General features: G+C 37.1%; 1 protein-coding gene across 2 annotated transcripts in view; it reads right to left on the bottom strand.

Annotated features, from left to right (window-relative positions):
* LOC111875021 (platelet binding protein GspB) overlaps positions 1-26,021 on the bottom strand; it is a 187,115-nt gene that overhangs the window by 6,961 nt on the left and 154,133 nt on the right. For both annotated transcript variants that reach the window (XM_033755689.1, XM_033755691.1), the window contains exon 17: positions 19,273-19,483. In XM_033755689.1, the coding sequence (XP_033611580.1) occupies positions 19,273-19,483 (211 nt within the window). The remainder of the gene's footprint in view (positions 1-19,272; positions 19,484-26,021) is intronic.

Genomic DNA, 26,021 nt, shown 5'->3' with positions numbered 1-26,021 from the left:
TGCCTTGGGTGATTATGATGATGGAGAATTTGGTGGAATGAAGATTGGCAGGGGAAACCAAAATACTCAGAGAAAACCCATCCCAGCACCACTTTGTCCACCACAAATCTCACTTGACCAGGCCTGGGAACGAACCAGGGCCGCCGCAGTGGGAAGCCAGCAACTAACCACTTGAGCTATGGCGCGGCCCGAGTCGATGAGTAAGTCAAGCAAGAAACCATGCTGAGGCAGGTAACTTATATCCCAGAAGGTAGAAGAAATCTTTGAAAACCAAACTAAGAGCATGCAAATGCAAATGCAAATATCGCTCATTCTGAATTTCAACAAATCTATTAAATGGTGTATAGGAGGCATGACAAAGTCCATATGTGGCTTTATTATGTATCAAGATGGCTGAAATGACAACAATAAAAACCTCCCAATGTGAAAGAACCTACCCAGCTGTTTAGGCACTGATACTAGGTATTCAACACACAGACAGACAGATGAATAGACGTGACCTTCATATAAGGCTTACATTATTTACTTATTAAAGATTGGCCGCACCATAGCTCAAGCAGTTAGTCGCTGGCTTCCCACCATGGCGGACCGGGTTCGATCCCAGGTCTGGTCAAGTGGGATTTGTGGTAGACAAAGTAGCGCTGGGGCAGGTTTTCTCCACATACTTCGGTTTCCCCTGCCAATCTTCATTCCACCAATTACTTCACAATCACCCTCAGCTATCATCTGGTGCTGGTACAGCAGGCCATAAGTGGCCGCAGTACAAGGGTCTTAGTCCCACCCCACTAGCAATAAAAAAAAATTCTTATTAAAGAACAACTAAAGGCTGGGCAGTAAAGGGTAAGCCAGTGTAAGTGAAGAACACAGACACAAAGAGTTCCAGTACACCATTCATCTGTGTTAATTTGTATTCAGAAATATCACATGAAGAGCAAAATCGTCTGACACTATGTAGTCTTGTAGAAGTTCATTGATGATTTGGAGGAACATATGCCCCCATCTTCTGGGTCGAAGAGTGAACCAAGCAACCAGTACAAAGCAAGTAACAAAACTCTGTTAACTTGGCTTATTCTACAACTCTGAAGATGGGGCTTATGTTCCTTTAAAACATCAATGCACAGCTACAAGACTACATGGCATCATCAGAGATAGTACTGTTCATAGTCATTGTTGTGAGAACCTAAAATGTTTTAAACTTCAAGTTACTGAAATGACCTCAAATGGTTAAACTTACAATGTTCAAGACTTGGTATACACAACAACACAATTGAAATGAAAGTGTGTTCTATTACCTACATATGACCCAATAAGCCAGACACATAAGCAAAGGTAGCAGTCTTGCAGGTTAGAGAGCAGAGAAGAAGTCAATGCACGTTTCTTGTTGAAGGAGTTTTGTGAGTATGGCAAGGTCACAAATGAGTTAAGTACACATATCCCACTACAGGCAAACTGCTTCTTCCGCAATGCATGCTACATTTACAGGAGTGTCTTTAGATGACTGAACTCACAATAATATGTTCATTCAGCTTCCACTACCATTTGGGTGAAAATAAAGATAAAGCTGTTCCCAGGCTGAATTAATTAAGCACAATTCCATGAAGATGTAGGGAGAGTGTAGGTAAAGCTCCACATTCTTAACCTTGGCACTAAATGAAGCTGTATGCTTCCACCACTTTACCTCCTTGGTTGCCAGTGAACAGAAGGCTGGGCGAACCAAAAGTCAGTCTTGATGTTGTGGAGGAGGGAAATATTTTTGCTCCTGCAGGAAATATAACCGATTACTTCGCTGTCCAGTCCACAGCCTCCTGTTTACCAGCTGTGCTAACCTGGCTCCCAACTTATTTAAGGTGTTCATTTCATTGCCTGGACCAACATTTTTGACACAGTTAAACTAATACATCGTTATGCTGACTTCTGTGTTACAATCAGAAACAGAATGGAGGTATGCGAAACTGCAAAGGATGCATGTGGAAAGTGCGGCACTTTCAAGCCAGGCAACTGTAGTACCAGGTTTCTGACAAGTCTGAATGAAATAAAATTATGCATGAAGAGTACCACCATTATTTAGTTCAGTATGAGTTCACCAACATCTCAGAGGAAAACACTGCCTCCATCTTCAGTCACATGTTTGGCATCCTGTTGCGTGGGTCACTAATATGTAAATATGTCCGTCAATCGTAACAACTTTACATTTTCAGAAATAACTAACAGAATCAAATTGTTGATAAATCAGTTTAAGTTATTAAAATATTTTATGTTACATAATTGTCCTTTACAACCATCATGAGGTGTATGTAGACAACAAAATGTATCTACATTTATCACTAACCTGTGTGATGCAATTGGATCCATCGCTAATAGTCTGTCACATAGAAAGTTTTTACATAAGATTATGATGTTTAAATATACCAAAATACTTGTCAAATATTAGTAAAACTTGTCTAAAATTATTATTATTCTTTGTGTTGCTAAAATATTGTCTAATTATGTATAAGGGCCTTTTATGGGAGAAGTGTAGTAGTGGGGGGGGGGGTAACATGTTTCACACTTCTGTCCTTATAGGGACATGGGTGTTGCCTGAGTGTATGTTAGCATCAATGGTTGCTTGTGTGTTTTAATGGATGCAATGGGATGTTTCGAATTTTGGTCCTTTTATGTAGCTACTGATGTTATGCAGGTATATGCCATTGGTGCTGATGTGCAAGTGTCATCCTGCTTGGGTGTTTTATTCTTTTTGGCATTCTATGGTAGGCTCAGTGGTCATGTTCTTATTTGCTGTCCTTTGTTAGCAAGTTTCTAGTGTAGTGGAGTTTGTTTATGGTGCTGTTTCTTGTTTTTTTTTCAGACATGTTTTAGTTTGAAGAAAGCCGTCTTCTGGGATGTGGCGCCGTGTAGAAATTGTGTTAACCGACGTTTCGGAGAAATGTATCATCTCCATCTTCTTGTCTTCTATAGACTGCTGCACCTGCTCTAGCTGGTTTGCTCATGGATTTCTTCTTGTCTTCTACCCTGAAGATGGAAGCGATACGTTCCTCCGAAACGTCGGTTAACACAATTTCTACACGGCGCCACATCCCAGAAGACAGCTTTCTTGATAGTCACTTCCATGAAAACCTGAAATCTTACATGTTTTAGTGTGTTCTGATGTTACCATGTTGTATCTGGTTATGTCACTGAGAATGAAGTGAGGTTTGCACTAGGTAGAGTAAGGAGTAGTGTATAAGATAGCAAGGGAGAGGGGTGGGGTAGATTTTTTCTTTTTTACTTTTTTAGGTGGCAGTGGGGTATTCTATCAGTTATTCATTGAAAGTATAAAGTTGTTGTGATCCATGGACATATTTACATAATACTGCCTCCATGTTTATGTTAAAAAAATACGTGAAACAAAAAACCAGCAAGAAGCAAGTCACAAGAAGAGTTCTGCTGGCTACTTGCTTGTCTTACTCTTTGAACCTTAAGATGGAAGCAGTACGTCCCTCTTAAATATTGGTGAACTACTTTCAGAGTTCACAGTGTCACAACACAGAATTTAGTACTCTTCATAATTACTGCTGCAAGAAGCCTGAATCCATGGAAATGCAATGTTTAAGAGAAGAAGCAGCTTTATTGGGGAATGATGGAAGAAGACACATTTGACAGGCATACAGCAAGAACCTACTCATTTGAAATTCAATGCATTACAAAATAGACGTTACTTTATTAAATGATATTATCAATCTGCACTAGGACACAACATTAAGTTCCTCCCAAAAACAACTGTAATAGCTACATACATAGCTGACAAAATCTATCTCTTGTAATCTATAAATATTACAGAATAGGATATGTACCATGCATTACTGTACATATGAACGTATAGAACAGGTATCTACACCAATTATTATCATTGCTGCATGTTAGGATAGGCTCTATGCAGTACAACCCATTTATAATGTTCTCATGTATAACGAAACATCCTCATAATGTTTTTCTTCAAAATAATGTCCATATTATGAATTGAAAAGCTCAGAATAATGTTATAAAAATTCATTAACTAGACTACATAAAGCTCTGATTTTTTTAAGTAACAGTTTTACTAATACTGAAAGAAGATATAGCCAATGTATTATAAATATGACATTCAAAAGGTTTATGACTGTCATTTAGTATTGTCATGGAAGCTTATTTATTTATAATTTATGACAGTGTCAGTATCTCAGACTATGCAGCATCAAAATGTAGGGTGGTCAGTCAATACTGAACTAAAAAGGATGTGAAAAGACACAGTTGTGACTTGATCAAGGTACTAGCCTGGTATGTGCCTGGAGGGACTCGGTAAAACCACAGAAACCTGTCAGAATAGCCTGTGTTCTGGCCAGGATTTATCGTTTCCAGACTAAAAGTCTAAGAGTGCCATTGACAAAGCAATTTGCTTGCTATCATGGAAGCATTTTCTACAGATGCTGTCCATCATATAGGTGAAAGCACAAGAAACATTTTGGAAACTTGTTCAGTTTACTTTCAAGTTAAGGGAAGGGGTATCTATTCTGTGGAGCTCATTAAATAAACCCAATGATAAAAACTAAGGCATTTTGTAGTGTATGCGAAGTAAAAATCCCTCATAAAAATTCCTTTGTATTTTCATTTAAAATTCTCTGTGGTGGCAGTATATAATTTTGGGATTTTGGTGTTGTTAGCTCCAATAAGCACTATTTATTTAATGTATAACTTCAGCTTTCAGGATTACACTGTGTTGGATATTTTCCAACATTTTAGCAAACACTGCAGTTGTCATCTGTTGGCAGGCACAGATCAAGCCATGAATGAACAAAACAGAGGTGTAGGGTGCTATCTACCAGAATGTAACCATATGGTTAATGAATAGAGGTGAAAAATGTTGTGGCGATTTGGCAGTAATTTTTCATCATCTCTTCTTATGGTAATTCCCTACTTGGTAACATCTCACTCCTCTGTTTCTTCCAATAACAGATTCACCTTTAACTCACCACCCCCTGTGTGATCAGTTCATGAGAATCCAAAGACATTAACCTTGATAGCTGAAGTAATATATTACTTATGTAATTAAAGTTTTCAATATTCTTCATATCTATTCTTCAAACACATGTAATCTAACATCAGTTTAACTCTCTAAGTTTGTCTTATTAAAATACAGAATGCCACGCAAAAAATAGGCTTCTTGAGTCTACTCACAGAAAATATACATATCTTAGCCCAATAATATGACAGTATATCCACCTAGCAGTCAAAATTCTTTGGGCTCAGAAGAGTATTTTAAATTATAAATGTCTACTGTGACATGCAAATCTGTCATGGTTTCTCCTACTACAAGACATGTAAATCTGTCATGGTTTCTACTACTACAAATTTTGAGATACAAAATTTACATGTGAACCACTCCACAATGCAGTCATTCTATGAAGATAAATATCTGTGCATTTCACATAATCAATCAACCTTTTGCTAGTCATGAGCCAATTTGATCACTGTTGGGTTCTTGCATTACAAGTCTCACAGCTGAAGAGATCGTTTCATTGTTAAATCAGTTAGTAGAGCATATCCATCAATAGACTGCACAAATTGTGTCATGCTGATGTTAAGAGACAAGAACAGGCTTTCAAATTATCTATATCTGTGGGCATTTAATGGTCCCTTTGGGAGGTAATGCGAGTTTTTCTATGTAACTCCATTTACCCCCAAGTAAACTTGACGTTTCTAGCAGGCACTTCTATAACGGAGCCTGGGAGTCATAGAGTTAAAATCTAAACTGCCTGAACTATTTATAGCAGAAAAAAGGGCTTTGTTTTAAGTAAATCAGAGTAGATTTCTGTGATTAATACTGCCACCAAATAGAAGAATGTTACATTTTATCAAGTGTTATCAACTAAATTTCATAAAGTACTTTTATGGCTATAAAAATTAATATCTTAAATGCTTAAGCTCTGAGATAAAGGCAGTTTGAAATTTGTTTTTGAAAATTTGATGTTAAACAAGCAGTGATAATATATAAATAATTTATAAATTTACCAGTATAGATGTAGCTGCATTCATTACAGAAGCAATGATTTTGTGTACACACAGGTTTATGTCATTCATTCATGATGATGAATACGGTGAATTTAATTCTTTGAAAAACTTCACAAGTATGAGATGAATAATCATAAATATGTTAAGATAACAAAGAAATTATCTGAAAATACTTTCAGGTTCATAGAAACACTGCCAACAAATTATGCAACATATTCTGATGTTTTTATACTATCAGAAAGTTCCTGGACTGTTATTCTAGTAACTGCCTTGGTGAAAGAAGATGGGAGTGGAGGCCAAGAACACACTTCTGCAGCCTATTTCATCAGTGTGCCATGTGACACAGCGTTGAGAACATGCATTGTTTTTACTCAAGTGCTTTTTTGACTTCGTGTTTGTTTTGTCTGCAATGGATGGCAAAATCAAGCAATTTGCCTGCATCAAGTTTTGCATGAAACTCGTTAAATCCACTATCGAAAGCCCTGAAATGCTTCATAAGGCTTTTGGAGAGCATTGTTTAAGCTGAACAGCGGTTTTTGACTGACATTCACGTTTCAACGCTGATCGAGTGTCAATTGAAGATGATGAGTGTTCAGGGCAACCGAGAATCAGCAAAACGACAGAAAGTTTTTAAACAATTCGAGAACTCATCGACAAAGATTGTTGCTGAACAATCCATGAGCTCACAGGCACCGTTTGGTTCAGTTATGGAGTTTGCCAGGAGAAAATTTGAACATGGGCCGCAGTGCCGCCAAGTTTGTTCCCCGGATCTCAACAAACGATCAAAAGCAGTGGCACATAAACATGTGTCTTGAGCTATGAGAGAAGGCTAACAAGGACCCAACTTTCATCTCTAGGTTCATAATGGGTGAAAAAAGTTGGATTTACGATTATGATCCAAAAATGTAGCAACAATAGTTGCAGTGGAAGAGCCCAAAATCACCAAGAGCAAAAAAGGTGCGGCATGTTCGGAGTTTGACAAAGAGCATGCTCACTGTTTTTTTCTATGTAAAGGGGATTGTTCTTTGTGAATTTGTTTTTCGTAACATTATGGACAACTCTGACTTTTACTGTGACATTTTGAGATGCTTGAGAGAAGATGTGCAACAAAAAAGCCCGGAACTTTGGTGCAACCATAACTGGCTCCTTCAGCATGACAACATGCCTGCCCACACGTCCCTGAAAAACACAGAGTTTGTGACAACATGGTTATAGTCCCCCATCCTCCCTACTCGTTGGATTTAGGCCCTTGTGATTTTGCTTTGTTTCCCAAATTGAAAATGAAATTGAAGGGATGACATTTTGAAAGAGTGTCTGACATCCAATGGGAATCGCAAGTGGTACTCGACAGCATTAAGAAAAAGACTTCCATGGAACTTTTAAAGCATGGAAAAAAAGATGGGACCGCTGTATATGTTCCCAAGGAGAATATTTTGAAGGAGATGGCAGCCAAAATTGAGTAATTTAAGCCAGCATTTTTTTCTACCCAGTCTTGGAACTTTCGGGGCATGCGGTAGTGTAGTTGGTTGAGGCACTATGCTACAAGCCGGAAGGTCACGGGTTCAAGTCACGATGGGGTCACTGGATTTTTTTCAATTGACCTAATCCTTCCAGCCGCACTATGGCCCTGGGGTCAACTCAGCCTCTAACAGAAATGAGAACCAGGAATTAATTAAATAATTTTCCTGGGGAGTAAAACGCGGCCAGCACGTAAGGCTGACAACCTTACCGCCATCTTTGAGCCGATTGTCTAGATAATGTGGGACCCTCAATGTCTCACAACCCTATGGACCTTCACAGCCTGTTACAGGGATAGCTTTGCTTTACTTTACTTACTGGGAACTTTCTGATATATATGCGATGATCAGTTACATACTATGCTACACACATTTTCTCACTGTTATTTACATCAAAACGCCGCAATGCACTACAGACCTCTCTGCACAACATGAATAGCAAATTGAAAATAAATATATTTTGAATATGGAAACTTTCATCAAATGTTATTTAACAAAGCTCTTTATCTGTTGTTATGATTTAAAGATTTCAACAGTACTTTTTCTCTTAACTTTTGTCCAATTCCAGAATTCAACTCTGGCAATTGTACTGAATGGATAAAAGCAACGTACACTATATGCAGTGATAAGACACATATAAAAACATTCTGCTGACTTGGTAAATTGACTTCCTTGTATTTCCTGAGCCTTCGGGCATCTTGGCTGATCATTTTTTGTAATTTTCAGTTCTTCAATATAAGGTAAGGAGAATGAAAGAATAAAATATCTAAAATAAAATATATTATTACAAGAACCACAATCTGAAGATGACCGATAGAGCGGAAAAGAATTCACAAAAAAAAATCTGAAAAGTTAATGTAAAAGAAACTGTATAAAAATATAAATTAGATATCTGATTAAATTCTGTAGCTTAAACAGCTGCTGAAAAACTGGCACAGAGATTAAGACCACTGTACACTGATTTACGTTGTGGGGGCTTACATGGGAACTAGTGTTAGCACATTAATAATGTGTGCCAACATGATTTTTTTCAAGGAAGGGGCAATCAGGCTTATAATCTTAAGTTTATGATGTTTAAGGATATTTCTATAAATCACCATAGTGTGGGGCTCTGTATTATAATAAAGATAGTGCCACATTTAAAAATAATTTTAGTTTTTAAATTATCACTTTTCAACAAGCTGGCTCTTCCCTGCCAACACCCATGTGCAGAACATGAATAATAATGTAGGCTGCTATTTAAATATTAAGTATAATAAATTTCCTCAGAAAAAAATATCCTGAACGAAAGCTTACAAAAAATATTAAAATAAATGGAGGTACAATTCTTGTGACAACATTGGCTAGTTCTAAAGTGCATGTTAATGAATTCTCTTAGTTACTTAAGTAAATATTAAAAGGTTGAGGTTGTACTGCAAGTTTGCATTTGAATTATCCTATTCTAGTCCAGTAACAAGAGACTTGATTCTCTGCACAAACAGGATTCAATGAATGTATTCAAAATTCTAATTAAAATTTCCATTAATTCGTGCATTAAATTTAAACTCTATAGGATACTCTTTAATTATGTTATTACAAGCAATAGAAACAAATTCATGCCAACCTTTTTGAGATAGAGAAGACTGTAGGTCTGTGAAGATGTAATGAAAGGTTATTGGTATTATTTTGTTCCAGACGAAAAGAAAGCAATGAGGGAATGTAACCATAGGTTAGTTTCACTGTACTGAACACACCATTCTCTCAAAAAATGTTAAAGCTATACACCTTCTCTGTTGCCTTCACAGCTGCCATTTTGTTGTGGATCTTACAATTATGTTATGATGCACTGTAGCACAACTAAAGCTGGACAATGAATATAACATTATTCAACTATCACTGTTTCAGGATTCATAGCACTATTTTTGATGCTCTATCAGTTTATGTGTCCTTGGCCACATACTGAATTTTCACTTTTTATTTTCAGGGGCAATTTCATTTTATTCAAATAATAAGAAACACAAATTTTTTAATGTGTGTTTTTCTGCTAGTGTCCAACCAACATTGTGCCACAATACTGTCTACAACTAATCAGGAACAATGTCTGCTTCACCATAATAATATTAGGTATTTCCAGTTAACATGTATGTACAGATTATTTTAACAGTAAGGACAAACAGTGACATGTTTATACACACAAAGAATAATTGGCAGTTTCATTCACATATACAAGATGGACTTCACTTGAAGCACCAAAAAACTTCTTAGTTACTATTATTTTGATATACCTATGAAGGAAAATATTCTGCATTCCTTTTTAAACTTCCACATTTATGAGTATTCGTAATCTGTATTCAGTATAAAATTATTTCAGTACTGAAAGGAAGATGAAGATGGTTATGTTATGTTAATGTAATATTAGAATTATGGTCTTCTGGTATGTTGAACCATGAAGTTTAGTAGACAGGTACCAACATTTCTGAGAAATGTGATCTTTATTTCATTTTTTGGATGGAACATGGAGACAGCAAGTTAAAAGAAAGTATATATCCATCAAACTACACAGTATCACATCCCAGAAGACCATAATCTCAATATTCACTGCTGTGAGAACCCCAAACCTCATGGTATAATATTTAATTATAGAAGCACAGGAAAGCCTCAGTTTATCAAAACTGTAGACCAAGATACATGACCATAAAAGTAAAATTTGACAATTTTATTGATAGTGAGTATGTGCATAATATGCATAAAATGTGTGCTTTTGTTTTATAAACATTTATCTGAGGTCCCTTTAATTTGACTTTTCTGTCTTCTCTAAATTTCATATAAAATTATTTCACTACAAAATAATTTTACTTTCATAAAAACTGAATTTAATATAAAAGGTTTCATGCAACAAAACTGTATAGTTGCTCACTCTGCAACATATATCGGTATGAACTTCACAGATAACAATTAATGTAGGATCTGAAGCTTTCTTGGCGACTGTGTGCAATGAACTCTTGTTGGGGGATGGAGCTAGTTATCCAGTGTACTGGAGACTGTCTCTGTCTAGAGCATCAGGGGTTGATGTGATGAGTGATGTGCCTGCATGGTGTACTTGCGCCCCCACAGTATGCTCTCTCAACATCCAGCAATCCACTCTTGGACAGCAGAGGGTACTCTGCTCATAAAGTAACTTTGACTTTGACTCATCACATCAACTGCTGGTGATGGAAATGGAGACAGTCTCTGAAAATCTTGATGCTAATTTCATCTTCAGAGAAGACTTCATTGCTTACAGTTCTTGCCAAATTAATGCATCATCTGAGAGAAAGTCACAGAGAAGAGTCATGCAGTTCCCCCAACAACCTGGCTACACTTATAGTCACCACTAACACCATTATAAATCAGAATATCCACCTGTTTGTGTGTATGTATGTAACTGTACACACAGCATGCACACCATATAAATGCAGCCAAAATGAACATACAGATGGTTAGTTAACAGACCTTGGCTATTACTGATGCATATCTGTATAAGCAGACCAGAAGATGAAGTTGTCCACATGTCTTGAATTTTTAAATATCTAAACTGACCTTGTGGTGTTTAATAGTAAAATGTTTCTATATTAGCCACTTATCATTTCACTCAAATGTAGATAATTTAAGCACGTGGCCACTTAAGAAAATGGGGTTAAACCTTCCCATTTCAAGGCCATCAGAGAATTTTATTAATATAATTAAACTTCCTTCTACCTGATACTGTATGTGGTCTCCTGGAGACACAATATTATGATATGATCGGTGACATGACTGTGGGTATATGGCTGGACTTTATTAGGAAAATTAAAAAAATCTCTTTTATAGTGACAGCTCATAAGCGCTACTGATCAAAAAACATCATGAGGGGTAAAAACATCTGAAGATATTTCCAAACACTGCTAGTTGTGAGAATTCCATTGTCTACTGATCGTAAAGGAAGGGCAGAAAGGGTCTTCAGCAAATACATATAATGGATAAATTGGTGAAGTTCTCACATGCACAAATCTGTAAAAGGTAAATTTATCCCTGGGCTTAAGTAATTACGCGCAGGGTCATGAACATGTATAGGGGAGTGAACTTACAAGTCCATCATTCTTAACCTAGGCACTAGCTGGAGGTAAGACATAAGTTTCACACCCCAGCCGCTTTACCCCCAGGAAACAGACACCAGTACCCAATATATAGGAGGCTGTGTGGGCCCTTGAGCCAGCTTGGACATTATGGAGGAGAGAAAAATCTCTTGCCCCTGCCAGGAATCAAACCCTGACTTCTCAGTCACCCAGCCCATAGCCTAGTCACTATATTGATTGAGCTATAAAAAACTAGTCACTTCGCTGTCTGACCCACATAGAAAGGTTAAAATCTGTACAGAATCATAGCATGAAATGCTAAAAAATGGATAAGGTATGAGAGATGGCCACGTTCATGATAGTTTGTCATCTGTAAATTGTTGTAATACAATCTTGCCGCCAGTTCCATAAACATTTGTTAAACTGTGACAGGGGACTGACCAAATTCACAGGTTTTACTGTATTGAAAAATTCAATGTAATCTTACTTTTAGAAGTACAGTGTATTTTACTTCCATAATATGAGACATGATATGAATCTCTAAGAGCAAATTGGAAACTGAAAGAAACGCTACCCAGACTGCACGGTTACTGGTGAATGATTCATGTATGAAGGCAGAAAATGAACAGAGGATGAAAGTGGGAATTTAATGAATAATTTATATTTTATTTAACTAAGCTATCAGTGACTCAGGCTATATCACATTTAATGTCAAGATGAAAAATGAGCTATGAATTTGAAAGGTTGTGGAAGTAAAAAGCTATGGGATAATTTGAGGTACTATCCTGACATTTACCTTGAGGGACTAAGGAAAATCATGAAACCCCACAGTAAAAACAGCTGATCACTCGGCTGTGATCTGAATCTATATTCTCCAAATATGACGGAGTGTTAACCTGTTGGACATTATGTTCAGTCCATCCAATCATAATAACCAAGTTCCATTACACACTAAGGAATATGTTCAGGTATTAAAGGAAATGCTACAAAATACACAGATGTCACAAGAACACATTAAAAGAAAATTCACAGGCTACTGGTCACCAAATTATTGAGCAATAAGTGTTTAAAGCCAACTCTTTACAATGGAAACATTTCACATTTCTGACAAACTATTTGGATATGTTAATTGGTAATAAAATTTGTCTGTCAAAATCTACAAAGGGGTGGTTCACAATGAAGCAGGCTGGAGGGGGAAAGCCGAGCATATCAGTCATATCTGGTTCCTGGGAGCCTCAATGAGGAGTGACTATGCTGGGCGCCATTACAGCTTGTACTGTGGGCTGTACAAGTACATGAAGTTGCAGGAATCATATTTATGGACATATTTAGATATCAGGATTTTGGACGCTAAACATAATTTTAAAGACAGTATCTGTGTCCTGTATGAAGATGTGACGATAATGAAAATTTTCAAATTAGCTTGCTTTAGTGAAGGGGAGGGGACATTCTAAAATACTATCAGTAGCTAGGCTGTATATAATAGCAAATGGTAGGATGATAGATGAATGGTGAATTTAAAGGATTTGGATGGAAGTGGTTGTGGTCTAAGTGAAAAACCCTCTCAAAACAAGGCTGGAGGGACTGAGGAAAACCACAAACACCCAAGTCAGGATAGCCGGTGTCTTGGCCACCGAGATTCAAAGCTAGCACCTCCTGAATTGTAATAGTTAATAGTTAATTGTAGTTATACCTGGTGAACATCCAATAAATCGATTCACTGAGCCAAACCCGTGTCTAAAGTCACTAATATATGAGACATTTGGTGTCAGAAGTAACTGGTTCAGAATGAGGTGATTATTGGACAGAAGACTTATTTTATAGCGCCACTAGAAAGAAAAATGGAAGACATGGAATTCCTGAAAGCCTTGCTGGGCGAAAAGCTGACCAAGAAAAAGCAGTGCCAACCGTCAGCACATGCAAGAAGCGTTCAGAACCAATCAGGAGAGGATGAAAGCCATAATGAAAGAAACAACAGAGACAGAGATAGGTTCTCTAGTCTTCATAATGGAGGCTGACAGAAAAACTGACAGAGAAGAAATGAAACAATTAATAAGAGGTGGCCTAGAGCACATTAAAGATACTATGGAAACAGAGTTTGGTTCTCTAGCCGCCAAACTGTATGCCTGGCGAAAAGAGTTGCAGGCTGACCGAGAAGCGAGAAGACCACGTATTTGAAGTCAAATCCTGAGAAATGGAGTCTGAGGCAGAACATCAGCAGGTCGCCAAGCAACGTGCTGCGGTGAAATCCGTTGGAGGACTGAGGAAGTGGCACAGGGGCCAGAATCTAGTTGCAGGGCGCCACAGGAAGCCAAAGGAGCTGAACCGAGGAAATTGTGGATCCCAGAGGAAGTTGGCTGCCGCATGCAGGAAGGTGTCCTGCCATGCAACACTGGCATGATGCAAGGAAATCGTTGTCAGGAAAAACTAGACCAGGAGCAAAGATGAGCAAGCAACCTGGAGAGTAGGGCCACTCAGGAATAATCTATGGATGTGCTGTGATGGAAGAAGGGGAACAAAGAACATAGGTAGCAAGCAGAAGAGGGCAACTGCGATCAGTATTGGAGGGTGAAGCTCAGGACAGCTATCACCTCTGGGAGTAGAAAACAAGGATATGACTTTGTGGAGGGGTCAACCCCTTCCAAAACAGAAGAAGAAACTGCACATAGAGCAGGAGCCAGTAATGTAGACGTAACGGCCATGTTGGATAGTTTTGAATCCACTGCTAGAGAGAGTGAAAAACAACTTTGGATGAAGATGATGAACCTGGATTGACCAAACCTTAGCAGGGTGCTGCTCAAGAGGAGCGCTCTTAAGGAGGGAGGGATGGTAGTGGTTGGAGAGTGGTCACTGCTAGAAAAAAACAAGAGGAAAACACTGAGCCACAAAAAGATGTCATGAGCAGAACCCTTGGGAAAGAAGGAACAGTAATACTGTCAGGCTGTTAGAGACAAGGAGCCTTCAGGAGAAGAAATGTGATGTAACACCTGAAAGCCGGAATAGTGGACTCAGATGAGAAGCTGATTTCCTAGGCAATGGCTATTGACAGAGCATATTTCCAGTACAATGGTTTCAGTTACTAGGGTGTTGGATACACCCTGTTGTTTAGCTGTTGAAAGCTGATATCCAAGGCTACTAACTGGTCAAAGCACAGCAACAGAGGGACACGATAAGATTTACTGCTGAGGACGGTGTCACATATTTGGGCAGCTGAAGGGTTGTCAGGCACAGAAGTCAGAGGGAGAGGTGATAACCAGAAGTCAGGCATAAAAGTCAGAAGAAGAAATCAGAAGTCAGAAGTAAAGCCTTTAGTTTATGTGGGGTATCTACAGTTACCCTGAGAGTGTCACCATTATTCATAGTTATGAAGTGTTATAGTAAGATTGAAAGTGATACAATTAATTGTAGTTCCACCTGGTGAACATCCAATAAATTGACTCGCTGAGCCAAACACGTGTCTAAAATCACTAATACATGTGACAATATGTAGGACTATGAAAGAGGAATGGGAGAGTTCTCTATCAAGCAAAGTTGTTCCTGTATGAGTACTTATTGAAAAATGGAGGTACAGCTCCATGTAGTCTTAACCTCAGCACTAAGATGGAGATCAGTGGTCGGTTTAACACCCTCAGTAAGGACTTCCCAGCATATATTGTACAGAAGACTGGGTGGGCGCCAGAGCTGGTATGGATGGTGTGAAGAAAAGAAAAATCTCTACTCCTGCCTGAAATCAAACCCAGATTTCTCACTCTTCCAAACCACTGTCTAGTCACCATACCAACTGAGCTATCCTGGGTCTCTGCATTAAATGTGTGCGAAGGATGATTATGGTGAAATGAAAAGGATGGTATAGGGAGCAGTTGTGGCCTATTTTAATATATTATCCTGATATTTACCTGGAAAGAAAAGCAAGAAGCTAAAAATTGTCCTGGACAAGCAGGCACCTTAGCATGGGTTTAACTTCCTCAGTCCAACGGAACTGTAGGACAACCCATGTTAAGTATAAGGAATACAATCTCGCTTCAAGATATTTGTCACCTCATGCAACTTATTTCTGGCTTTCACAACTGCAGACCTTCACATTATGCTCTTCTGGGCTGTGACACTGTTTAGAACAACCTTTTGGAAACACATGCTGCCTCAATTTTTAGTGTCAAAATGAGTGAAGACTTTGACCCTTTAATGGGGACAACACATTCCTCCAAAACGTTGGTATCCACCTACAACACTACATGGCATCACAGCTCCAAAAGACTATGATGTGAACTATCAAATATTACTTGGCTACAGGACACAGATAATCCATAAGGATTTATCCTATGAAATCATCACAATTCAATGTAGTCACATCATTTGTCCAACACACGTCTTCTTGAGGGTGGCCTTGGTCATGTGGATAAAGCTGCTACAACTACCACAAGCTTCCAAAAGCATGGTTCTCATTTGACAATTATGTTCATTCGCTTTTATCACCATGCCATCAACCCTTAAAAGCACAGTGTCTACTCTATGTACCACATACTTTGCTTTGTAAAAACTCTAAATTCTGCCCAATAGTGTGTGTCTTATGTGATTCTCACAATAAACTGATTATTTTACCAAACAGCATCCATCAATTGGGCTTTGTAATGGGGATGCAGTTTGTTCCATGAGGTAGGAACTGAAACATTAAATACTATTTAGATGAATTGTAATCTTCCAAAGTCAAAGAATAAAAAATAAAAACTAACTCTATTCACTGGATTTCCTTTTGAACAGCTAACAGTCCCTTGGCGAGTATAGAAATTCCATACCCTTTATGAAACCTGAAGGTTCATTAGCATTTTCATAAAAACCACCACTGGTTCCAGTTCTCAGCCAGATGAATCCAGTTCACACCTATTCCTTTAAAGTAATTTTTAATACTCGTATTACTCTTCCCTCTATGCCTAGATCTCCCAAGATGCTTTTATGCATCAGATTTTGAAAGAAAATATGTTGTGTATAATTCTATGCCTAGGTTTTTGTGGCCTGAGTAATGTCAAATTTTACTTTTCAAAGCTTAGATTTGTTGTGTGTTTACACTATCTGGCACACATCACTATAGTAGCCATCTTTTGGAAGAGTCTGAAGACAAGAACCGCAATGCAAGCTGAAGTATCAGAACTGCTTCAACACATGGGCTGGCTAAACCCTGCATGCCAAAATTAGGTACATCATCAGACTCTGTGTAAAGTAATCCACCTCTTGTCACTTTGCTCATTCCTGTCCATCTGGTAAGAGAGAAACAATCAATTTATGATGTGCCCAAATGGTAGGATTCCATTTACTCCAAAAGAGGGGCAGTGCAGGGAAATTCCAGCTCCAGAACTTCACTTCAAGGCCATATATTCCCTGCATTCAAAATGTTTTGATTCTGGCAGCTGAGGTTAGCAAACAAGGAAAACAGCACTGGATCTGATGAGTCTCAAACCTGAGACCACCAGCATAGAAGCCTAACAGTGTGGTGGTTTACTTTATAGTGCTGTCAACAACTAGACTATATAACATTAATGGCATAATGACAAATTAATAAAAATTTGGGAGAATTGGGTACTACCCCAGAATTTGCCTGGAGGGAGGAAAACTTCAATCCGGATAGACGGTGACCAGGCTGTGATGCTAACAAAGATCCACCTGAACATGAGTCAAGAGTGCTACTGCTCTGATAAAGACTACCATCTTACTCCTTGGCCTTGGGATCCTCATATTAGGGAGGCTTAGCACTGTCACCCAGGAAGAGTTACAGACACCTGTTACCATAGTCATGAACCCCAAATTCCTTAAAAGCCAGAGTATTTCTTGATTATCTGGCTATCTCCAAGGACTTGCTCAGTAGTGTTACTTCATTAGAAAGGTTACCTATTATTTTAGTGTACACTCTGTACTGTAAATGATTGACAGTACAAAACTACAAGAACGAATGCAGACTATCATCTCAAAAGATGGTATCTGTGTGACTGTGTTGTAATTTGGATGAGAAATTCTTCCAAGAGCAGAGCTGGAAATGGGATGGAAACCAATAGATTCTGCCGACGTAGTTCCACAGTGTTTCGTTTTGAGGAAGCTATTTGCAATGCCTTAATACATCATCCTATACTGTAATAATATTTGTTGGACATTCCTCCTCATTTTTCTGCCAATATAGTGTCTACATAGTTACAAACTGGAGTACCTATGTAGCTATGAAGACCCATCTCCACCCTTTTTTCCTTCCAAGGTATCAGCTAGAGGAGTAAAACAAGTTACAACTCCAATATGTAGAAATTATTCCATATGTAACCAAGCTTTTAGAAGCCTGCATCAATTAGCAAGGTAAAATATTTACTACAGACTACAACAGTTACAATAAATAACATAAGAAAATGTAACAAATCTGACAACCCATATGGTTCAAATTTAACCCTTTCCCTTCCAATGGACTGGCTGAGCCAATGAGACAGGTTCTGCTATGCCTGCATGATCAGATGTGGCTGATGTCCTGAGGCTGGTTTACTATTATATATACATGTCATATATACATTATAGATGACACTGTCATGTAACATATTTGATTTTTAGCACTTTCTGCTATGTATCCTGGGCAAAGACACATCTTTCTTTCTATTCAATTTTTATGGAACAACCTGGCAATTCTCGAACAGAGTCCAGGGTTATGCTCTGTCTATATATTTGTCTCATAACCATGTTTTATTGTTTGTGTAGTCAAATACAAGATGGCAAATAGTGAAACCAGATTCCAAAAATGAGTTTTCAGGTAGTTCTAATGGTTATGTTATTGTAACTGTGTTCAGGAAGAGAGGGCCAAGCCCCTATTACTACTAGCAGGTTATGCATGTCAAGGGTAAAAACTGCATCACTGGAAATACCTCTAGTTGTAAAATCCTTGCAAAAAGAACCTTCTGTTGAGTCATGAAAATTTCAACTTCAAAATGTAATTGACATATTAATTGATATTATGTGTTTGCATACACAAGTTGATTACTATCAGGTTCTAGACAGAGCAGGTTGTATAAGTTGTAAGTAAAATGTGTTTATGAATTGTACAAATTCATTTATTCATTCCTCTGGTAGAGATTAGGGCACTGGTCTTTGGTTTAGTCACTCATAAATGATTATTAAACATAATAATTTTGTACTGTTAAGACAAGGAATTTAAAAACATCGCATTGGTTCATTCTCACCCAAATGTATTTCACTGTGAACTTAATAAAAACCTTGCCAATGGTTTCAAAATATCCTAGAGAAAATATTCAATCATCACAATTAGTTTACTCTATTTCTTACATTCCTTGAGTGTAAATAATTAAATGTGTTTGGTGAAACAAATTCTGAAAAATAATTTTTATTGTTTTTATTTTCCTTTCAAGTGACAAGCACACTTGTTACCTGTTTCTCTTAAAGTATCTGGCAAATCTGGCACAGAAATTTTGGACATAATGTGACTTAATTTGGCCAGAACTGATAATGGCTACTTCCGACCTGACTGTAAAGTGTTGGGAAGTTCATGCAGCAACACAAGCCAACAATAAGCATATTTCCAGTGCAGCAGACTTATGAGGAAGCAGGATGAAGGGCAGTTAGCTGTAGCGAGGTGGGGGGAAGTGTTGTAAGAAGAAGTGAAGAATGTGTTGGCTTACTCTGAGACTAGCACGTCGGCGTTCCTTCTCTTGCTCGTTTCCCGCGAGTTGTTGTACGGGGGCCGCCGCCTGCATCATAGCGCCGCCCTCCCCGGCCAAACCGCCCGCGTAAGAGCGAGAGAAGCTCCGACCCAGACTTCCCCCACCAACCAACTTCTCCGCGCGCCTACGTTCAGCCCGGCTTATGCGCACAGAGTGCTCAAAGGAGGCTCTGAATGAGACATACACAAGAAAAGAAACAATAGAACGAAAATAGAAGAAGCCAAATTTGAGGGAAATACTATTGCAAGTAAAAATTTCAGGATGTAATTGTATCCAGACTTATCTAACCCCCACATGCAGGGCTCAAAATTTCAAAGCAGGGAAAATTTTTATTTTTGCGAAAGTTTGTACATTTATTCTCAATTACAGATATATCAATTCATTTGGTGAATTGTCTCATAAATCAAATGTGTGTAGGTGTCTCACACATTCAGTCAAGTTTCTAGGAGGGAAAGTACAATTACTTCTGTAAAAGTGTTATCAAAATAATCAAGATAGAACATTTGTGTCCATATGGTAAAAGACAACTTGGGGGTGTAGTATAAAACCTATAAATATTCTTCCAGAGCAAATTCATTTACAGAAGAGTTTCTTTGAAACAGTACATCACATAAAATTTTTATAAGTCAAATTATTTACTTTATTCATGCCTAAAAATTTTTTTTTAATAATTCTTTCACTACTATGAACATTTACTGAAATGTTGAAAGAATATTTTTGAGTTTAAAGTGAAATGATATCCCAATATTACCGACATAAAAAAAAGTATATTTAGATAATATATTTTCTGATTACCATTACTGAAATTAATGAAAAATCAAACTGCTGGATTGATAAGGAGACTGATAATAGCAGAAACTATGTATTACTGTTCAGGATAATCTTAAAATGACTTTGTTACATTTATAGGAGGACTGTAACAGAACTGAAGGACCTGATGTAAAGAAAAGTAGCTGTATTTCTATGAACTTGTAAGAAGCATGTCAAAACTGAATAATTTATGCAAATTTGTGCTAAAACAATATTTACAGATGTTACAGGCAACTGTATTCACTTTACTGTTGCACAGATGTCCAGCATGCTTTGACAAAAAAAGTGAACAAACATAACATATGAAGTTCTCATGTTGGTGATCATGAATTTTACTAGAGATGTACAAATTTTTCAGTCACACAACACATATCATCTTCCCAGTACTTACAAAGTGGGTGACATATTTCAGCATATATAGTGAGACCTCCACATAAGGACTGTCCTGGATCACTGGAAGTAAACTCGAAACCAAAGAAAGTCATAAATGGAGGAACACCAAGATTATTGATTTGAGGTCACTGAAATCAAAAGTTAAATGAGGAAAAATCTCAAATCAAGGGCCATTAAATGGAAGTTCCCCTGTATTTGCCATCATCAGGCTCTGAGCTGTCTCTCACATATTTAAACTTCATATTAAGACATATACATGTAACATGCATATAATTTTGCCTAACATCCATATACATATCAGAGGTGTGTCTCTCAACATCGAGTTTATGCATGTGCTTGGATAACTGAGGGTCTGAAGATTGAAAATTTATGCTGAAACACATTACTCATTTTGTAAATACCAGGAAGAGAATATATATTGTATGACAGAAAAATCTGCGTATCTTTTTGCTTCATGTAACATGATGTAGCACTGTACAATGAAGATTACTGCCTTCTGGAATGTTAGTGTGTAGTATGATGGAATATTACTAACATTTCTGGGGTACCTGCCATTTTCATCTTTGGGGAGGGGGTGTAACATAATGCTGTACTGCTGCATCCTGTTGCACATCACTTATCTCCACTTCCTATTCACTATCTCACATGTAAACTTGTGTTAAAATCTTAGAATTCATGTTTCTTGAATTTTAAAATTATTTTTCACATCAATGGTTCACTTGCATGCTTTGACTGATATGGTCATCATCAAATGCTTTGAAAATTGCAACTGAAAACGGCTGCACACAATGTGTAAGAGGAATCATTCAGCACTACAAATATACAACAACATATGGGCGCATAAACGAGGGTATACTTTGGATAGGTAATGTATCTGTCAACACAAGAGAAAAATGGTATCACAATTAAAATCAGTATCTCACAGATTGAATTTTATTGTTTACCGCTACATGTTTCGGTCCTCATGAGATCATCATCAGGCAGTGTATATAATAAACAAAATAAAGTTAATTTAAATCACAATATGGATCCGTATTGTGGTGCAACACATCTATATTATAAAAGTTGTAAAATGTGTAGAAAATTGTGCTGTGTTACCATGAAAATTATAATATAGAAAAATATTGGAAATATTAGAGCATACAAAAATTTGTATTTAAAATATTGGTGGAGGTTATTGAACGGTGTTGTATATTACAAATATGTATGGATTTTATAATGTGAATAAAGAGTTAGATATTACATGACTACAACAACTAAAAATATTAAAAGTATTAAAAACATTAAAAATATTAAAATAACATTATAAAATAATAGAGAATACAAAATCAATTCCTCCTATGGAGTTCAAGGTTCCAGCGTGTGGTAGATCATCTGCATCCACATGGTTTTTGGCCTCTCGTGATAAAAATAATATACTCTGAAATTGTATTCATCAACAGAACGACAGCAATTTTTTAAAGACCTGATGATGGCCATATTCATCAAAATGTGTAGTATACCATTGATATGAAAAATAATTTTAAAATTTAAAAAACGTAAATTTTAAGATTTTAACACAAGTTTGCATGTGAGACAGTGAATAAGGAGTGAAAAAAAGTTGGTAGCACTCTGCCTATTACATTGTGTCATATGACGGAAGAAGGTTCCTCTGAAACACTGATAACACTCTACCAGTCTACATGGAGTCTTATCGCAACAGAGATCATGACTCTTCTACCCTGAAGCATTAGTCTTCACAGACACCACCCTGAAGCAATTTCACTTAGTTTTTAAGCTATAAAATTGCTGTACTCAGATCCTTCAATATCATGTGCAGCAACCATTTTGTTTATCTCCATTCCTAAAATGGAGTACATCACATAAAAGTCAGTTATGATAATTTTCTGTCCAGAAACTTTAGGTTTTTAATCTTGTTTTACTGACTGGGCTAGTGGGTTCAGTATGCTGACTCACACACACACACACACACTTTGTTTTATGTCAATTGAAGTTAACAGAACTGAGCAGTTACAGCCCGCTACTGAATGTATCAGGAAGATCATATATTCACTACTGCACTCATAACCGACCTCTTCAGACCCAAACAGTGCAAAGAAAGGCATCCATATAGGATGATACCTAAATTTTGAGCCCTGCATTCATCTAATGTCTTAGTAACTTACAGATATTTAATAGAAACTAAATTTAATTAACAGTAAAAACTGTCTGATGCAATAATTAAATAAGCATTACTTCATGTGAGCTCAGTGTGAATTACAGTTTTATGGGATTTGACATGAGATAGGTACCAACAATTTGGAGGAATACGCTCCTCTATCTTCAGGGTAGAAGACAACAATGGTGAAAACAAGTGGTATGGATACAGGGAAGAGGCAGGGAAGTGTGCAAACCAACAGAAAATGGCAGCATTAAGAAGCGATAATTATACAGAAGGCAAGTTGGGGGAATGAAAAAGAAGAAAGAGGAGGAGGATATGAGAAACCAAAAATAATAAAATTAATGTAAATTATATAAAGGGTTCTATCTTCTAGGATATAATGCTGTAAAGTCACAGAGTGTCAGCCAACAAATTGGAGGAACACATCACCTCCATATACTGGGATGAAGAATGTGCTACTGCTTGCTACTTGCTTCATGCCAGCCTCTTGCTTGGCTTATTCTTCAGTCCTGAATATGGATGCGACATATTTCTCCAAAATGTTTGCTGACTTCCAATGCAATACACAGCAATATAACCCAGAAGACAGAGCCTTTCAGAAACCACTGCTATGAGAACCTCAAATCATAAATAAGACAAAGTTCATAAGGTGAAGACAAGTATTAAAAAGTAAGAGATTTAAAAAATGTGGAATAAAAGGAAAGGCTGTAGAGAAGAGGGATTAGATGGGAAAAAAACAAGTGGTTTCTTCTATTCTGAAAATGGAGGCAGCGTGTTCCTCTGAAACATCAGTAAACATCTACCAGGCTATACGGCATCACATCCCAGAAGACAATAATCTTCAACAGTCACTGTCATTAAACTTCAAATCTCACATAAACTCAATGTACTTTACACCACTTTCCTCAAGAACTTCTCATTATCTGCATCAGTGTATTCAACAGTCTATATATAGTCTTTGCATTAAACTAAGTCACATGCATCATAAAACAGTAGAGAGAATCATAAAAAGGGTTTTTATAAAAGCAGAGGATATTGAATAAGAAAGCCTCAAGTCAAAGTTGTCCTTTGCACAGCCACATACTGTGCCTTCACCAGTCAATGTAGCATGTTAAAAGGGATGGCACCCAAACACCAAATACTGTGAAATATAGTAGAAACAAGACTGAAGCACAGTGCAAGTTTTAAGATTCACCTGAAAGGGGAAATCTACTAGTGCCAAGTGTTGAAAGTTTGAGCTTTAACAGATGTAGTCACACATCTGCCACCATGTGACATCTGTTGGCAATTTATCTTAACTACACAGTGAAGAAATATTGGGGGTAACAATTTTTCAATAAATTTAAAGTTCTTAAAAAGTTATATATATATAATTATTTGCCCATCTATTTTGCAGTGTTTTGACTTGCAATTGGAATTTCTTGGGTTCAAAAAAGGCCCACCACTTTGAAACTGTTTACATATAGTGTATACATGAACCATAGTGGAGAGAACAGATGCAGACATCTGTCAGTAGTGGGGCAAGAAATTATATATTTTTCAGGACAACTAAAGTGTATGAAAGTACTTAGTCATTTTTAAAATGTATCAAAACTTTGTGACATATCTCTTTTCATACAATATCAGATATATATATAAAGGAAAGTAGACATATTTCATTTCTAAGATCTCTGCATCCAAACTGAGGATACATGACATGGAGCATTCAAACAGGTCAGTCATCATATTTCAATTGTTCTACAAGTAACAGGATCAATATTAGTATCAATATGGTATAAACAAAAAACAACATATAATTATGTCTCCTTTGAAGAGAAAATGACATATACTTTAAATGCAGTAACTTTGAAAATAAATAACAAATATTCAGTGAACTAAAATTCTGGCTAGTACAGACTCCATGATATAGATACCCATAAAGTATTTAATTTGTTTTTTGAAGATCTGGCTTGAGTACTGCCAGAAATGTAGTAGTTTTTAAAAGAAAAATACCACAGTTTGCTGTCAATTAATAGCGATAAAGAAATGTTAAATAAATTCCTAAAGTTGGCCATACTGAAGTTGGCGTTTATTATTCTGCTCAAATTTGTATCATATTGTGGCCATATTGCAATTTCACTTTCATGTTTTCGTTGCATCGCATAATGACCTTGATCCAATGTTTCAGAATGCAGTGCAATTATATCCTTCAGGGTGAATTAGGCAGGAGGAGGATGCAGCCCCATATACAGATCTCACAATAAAAATTAGGGTGGGGGTTTTGAGGGCTGTGCCAAGGGGCAGAGGAATCATACTTTCATTTGTCATAATCTATTAAGCTGTCTGATGTGTAAATATGTTTCCTCTGTATTCCTTCCATTTTCTTCCCCCAAAAGATGGTGAATGCAATATATGCTGAAATGTTCAGAAAAACTTTTAAGACATTCCTGTCTTTAGGTTTTCACAGCCAGAAGTTCAATACATAACTTCAGCTTTCGGAAATATCCATATTGAACATTTTCCAGTGTTTCCAACCCCTTCCCAGGATCACCCAGTTGCCAAAATATATTTCATTCCTATTTTTCATTAGCAATATGATTGCTGTCTATTGGATAGCACCCACCCTTTCAACTTCATCAAATCATGGCTTCGCCTCTCACTCATTGTCCACATAAGGGTTTCCACAACAGCCAAAAAAACACAACCCTGAAGATGGTGACTGCAATATTTGCCAAAATGGAAAACCTTCAATGTTCTATGCACTGTATTCTTTGAAGCCAAAGTCATAAAACTTCAGTATATGAAGTGGCTTAATCTGAGAACCTGAGCTTACACATTAGATACTAGGCATGAAAACTTAGGAATAAAAATACTAAGGTCATGTTAGGACTTAAAAGAATTGTGTAAGTTTGCTGCTGTATATAGGCATGAAAACATGAAAAACAAATATCACAACAGTTTCTATAAAATTATTTACTAAACTTGAGTGCTAGTTTGCAACAGAGAAAGACATTCATGTAGGCTCACACTCATGAGGTATTAACCTCACTCTTATTTCTGACATAGTTTCTCGGTGCTCTGGTGCATCAGGTATGGTAATTATAGTATGATCAGGCTCTTAATTTCAAAAACAACTTCTTTATCAAAATCTGCAGGCTTTCACAATTTGTTGAGACTCATAATTTTAATTTCCATGATGGCACTGTGTGTGCTAAGTTGGTAAGTAATATTCCAAAGCATGTGATAGTCTCCATCTTAACAGTAATGCCACGAACAGCACAAGTATTCTACATTTGAGAATTTTCCACAATCACACAACATAGCACTATGAATATGGGGGCTGGTTTAGCACCAGGTTTTGTTA

Source organism: Cryptotermes secundus, unplaced genomic scaffold (assembly GCF_002891405.2).
Source record: "Cryptotermes secundus unplaced genomic scaffold, Csec_1.0 scaffold1228, whole genome shotgun sequence".
NCBI classification, from domain to species: domain Eukaryota; kingdom Metazoa; phylum Arthropoda; class Insecta; order Blattodea; family Kalotermitidae; genus Cryptotermes; species Cryptotermes secundus.
Note: the sequence above shows the minus strand (reverse complement) of the source record. Positions and strands in the feature narration are given on the sequence as shown.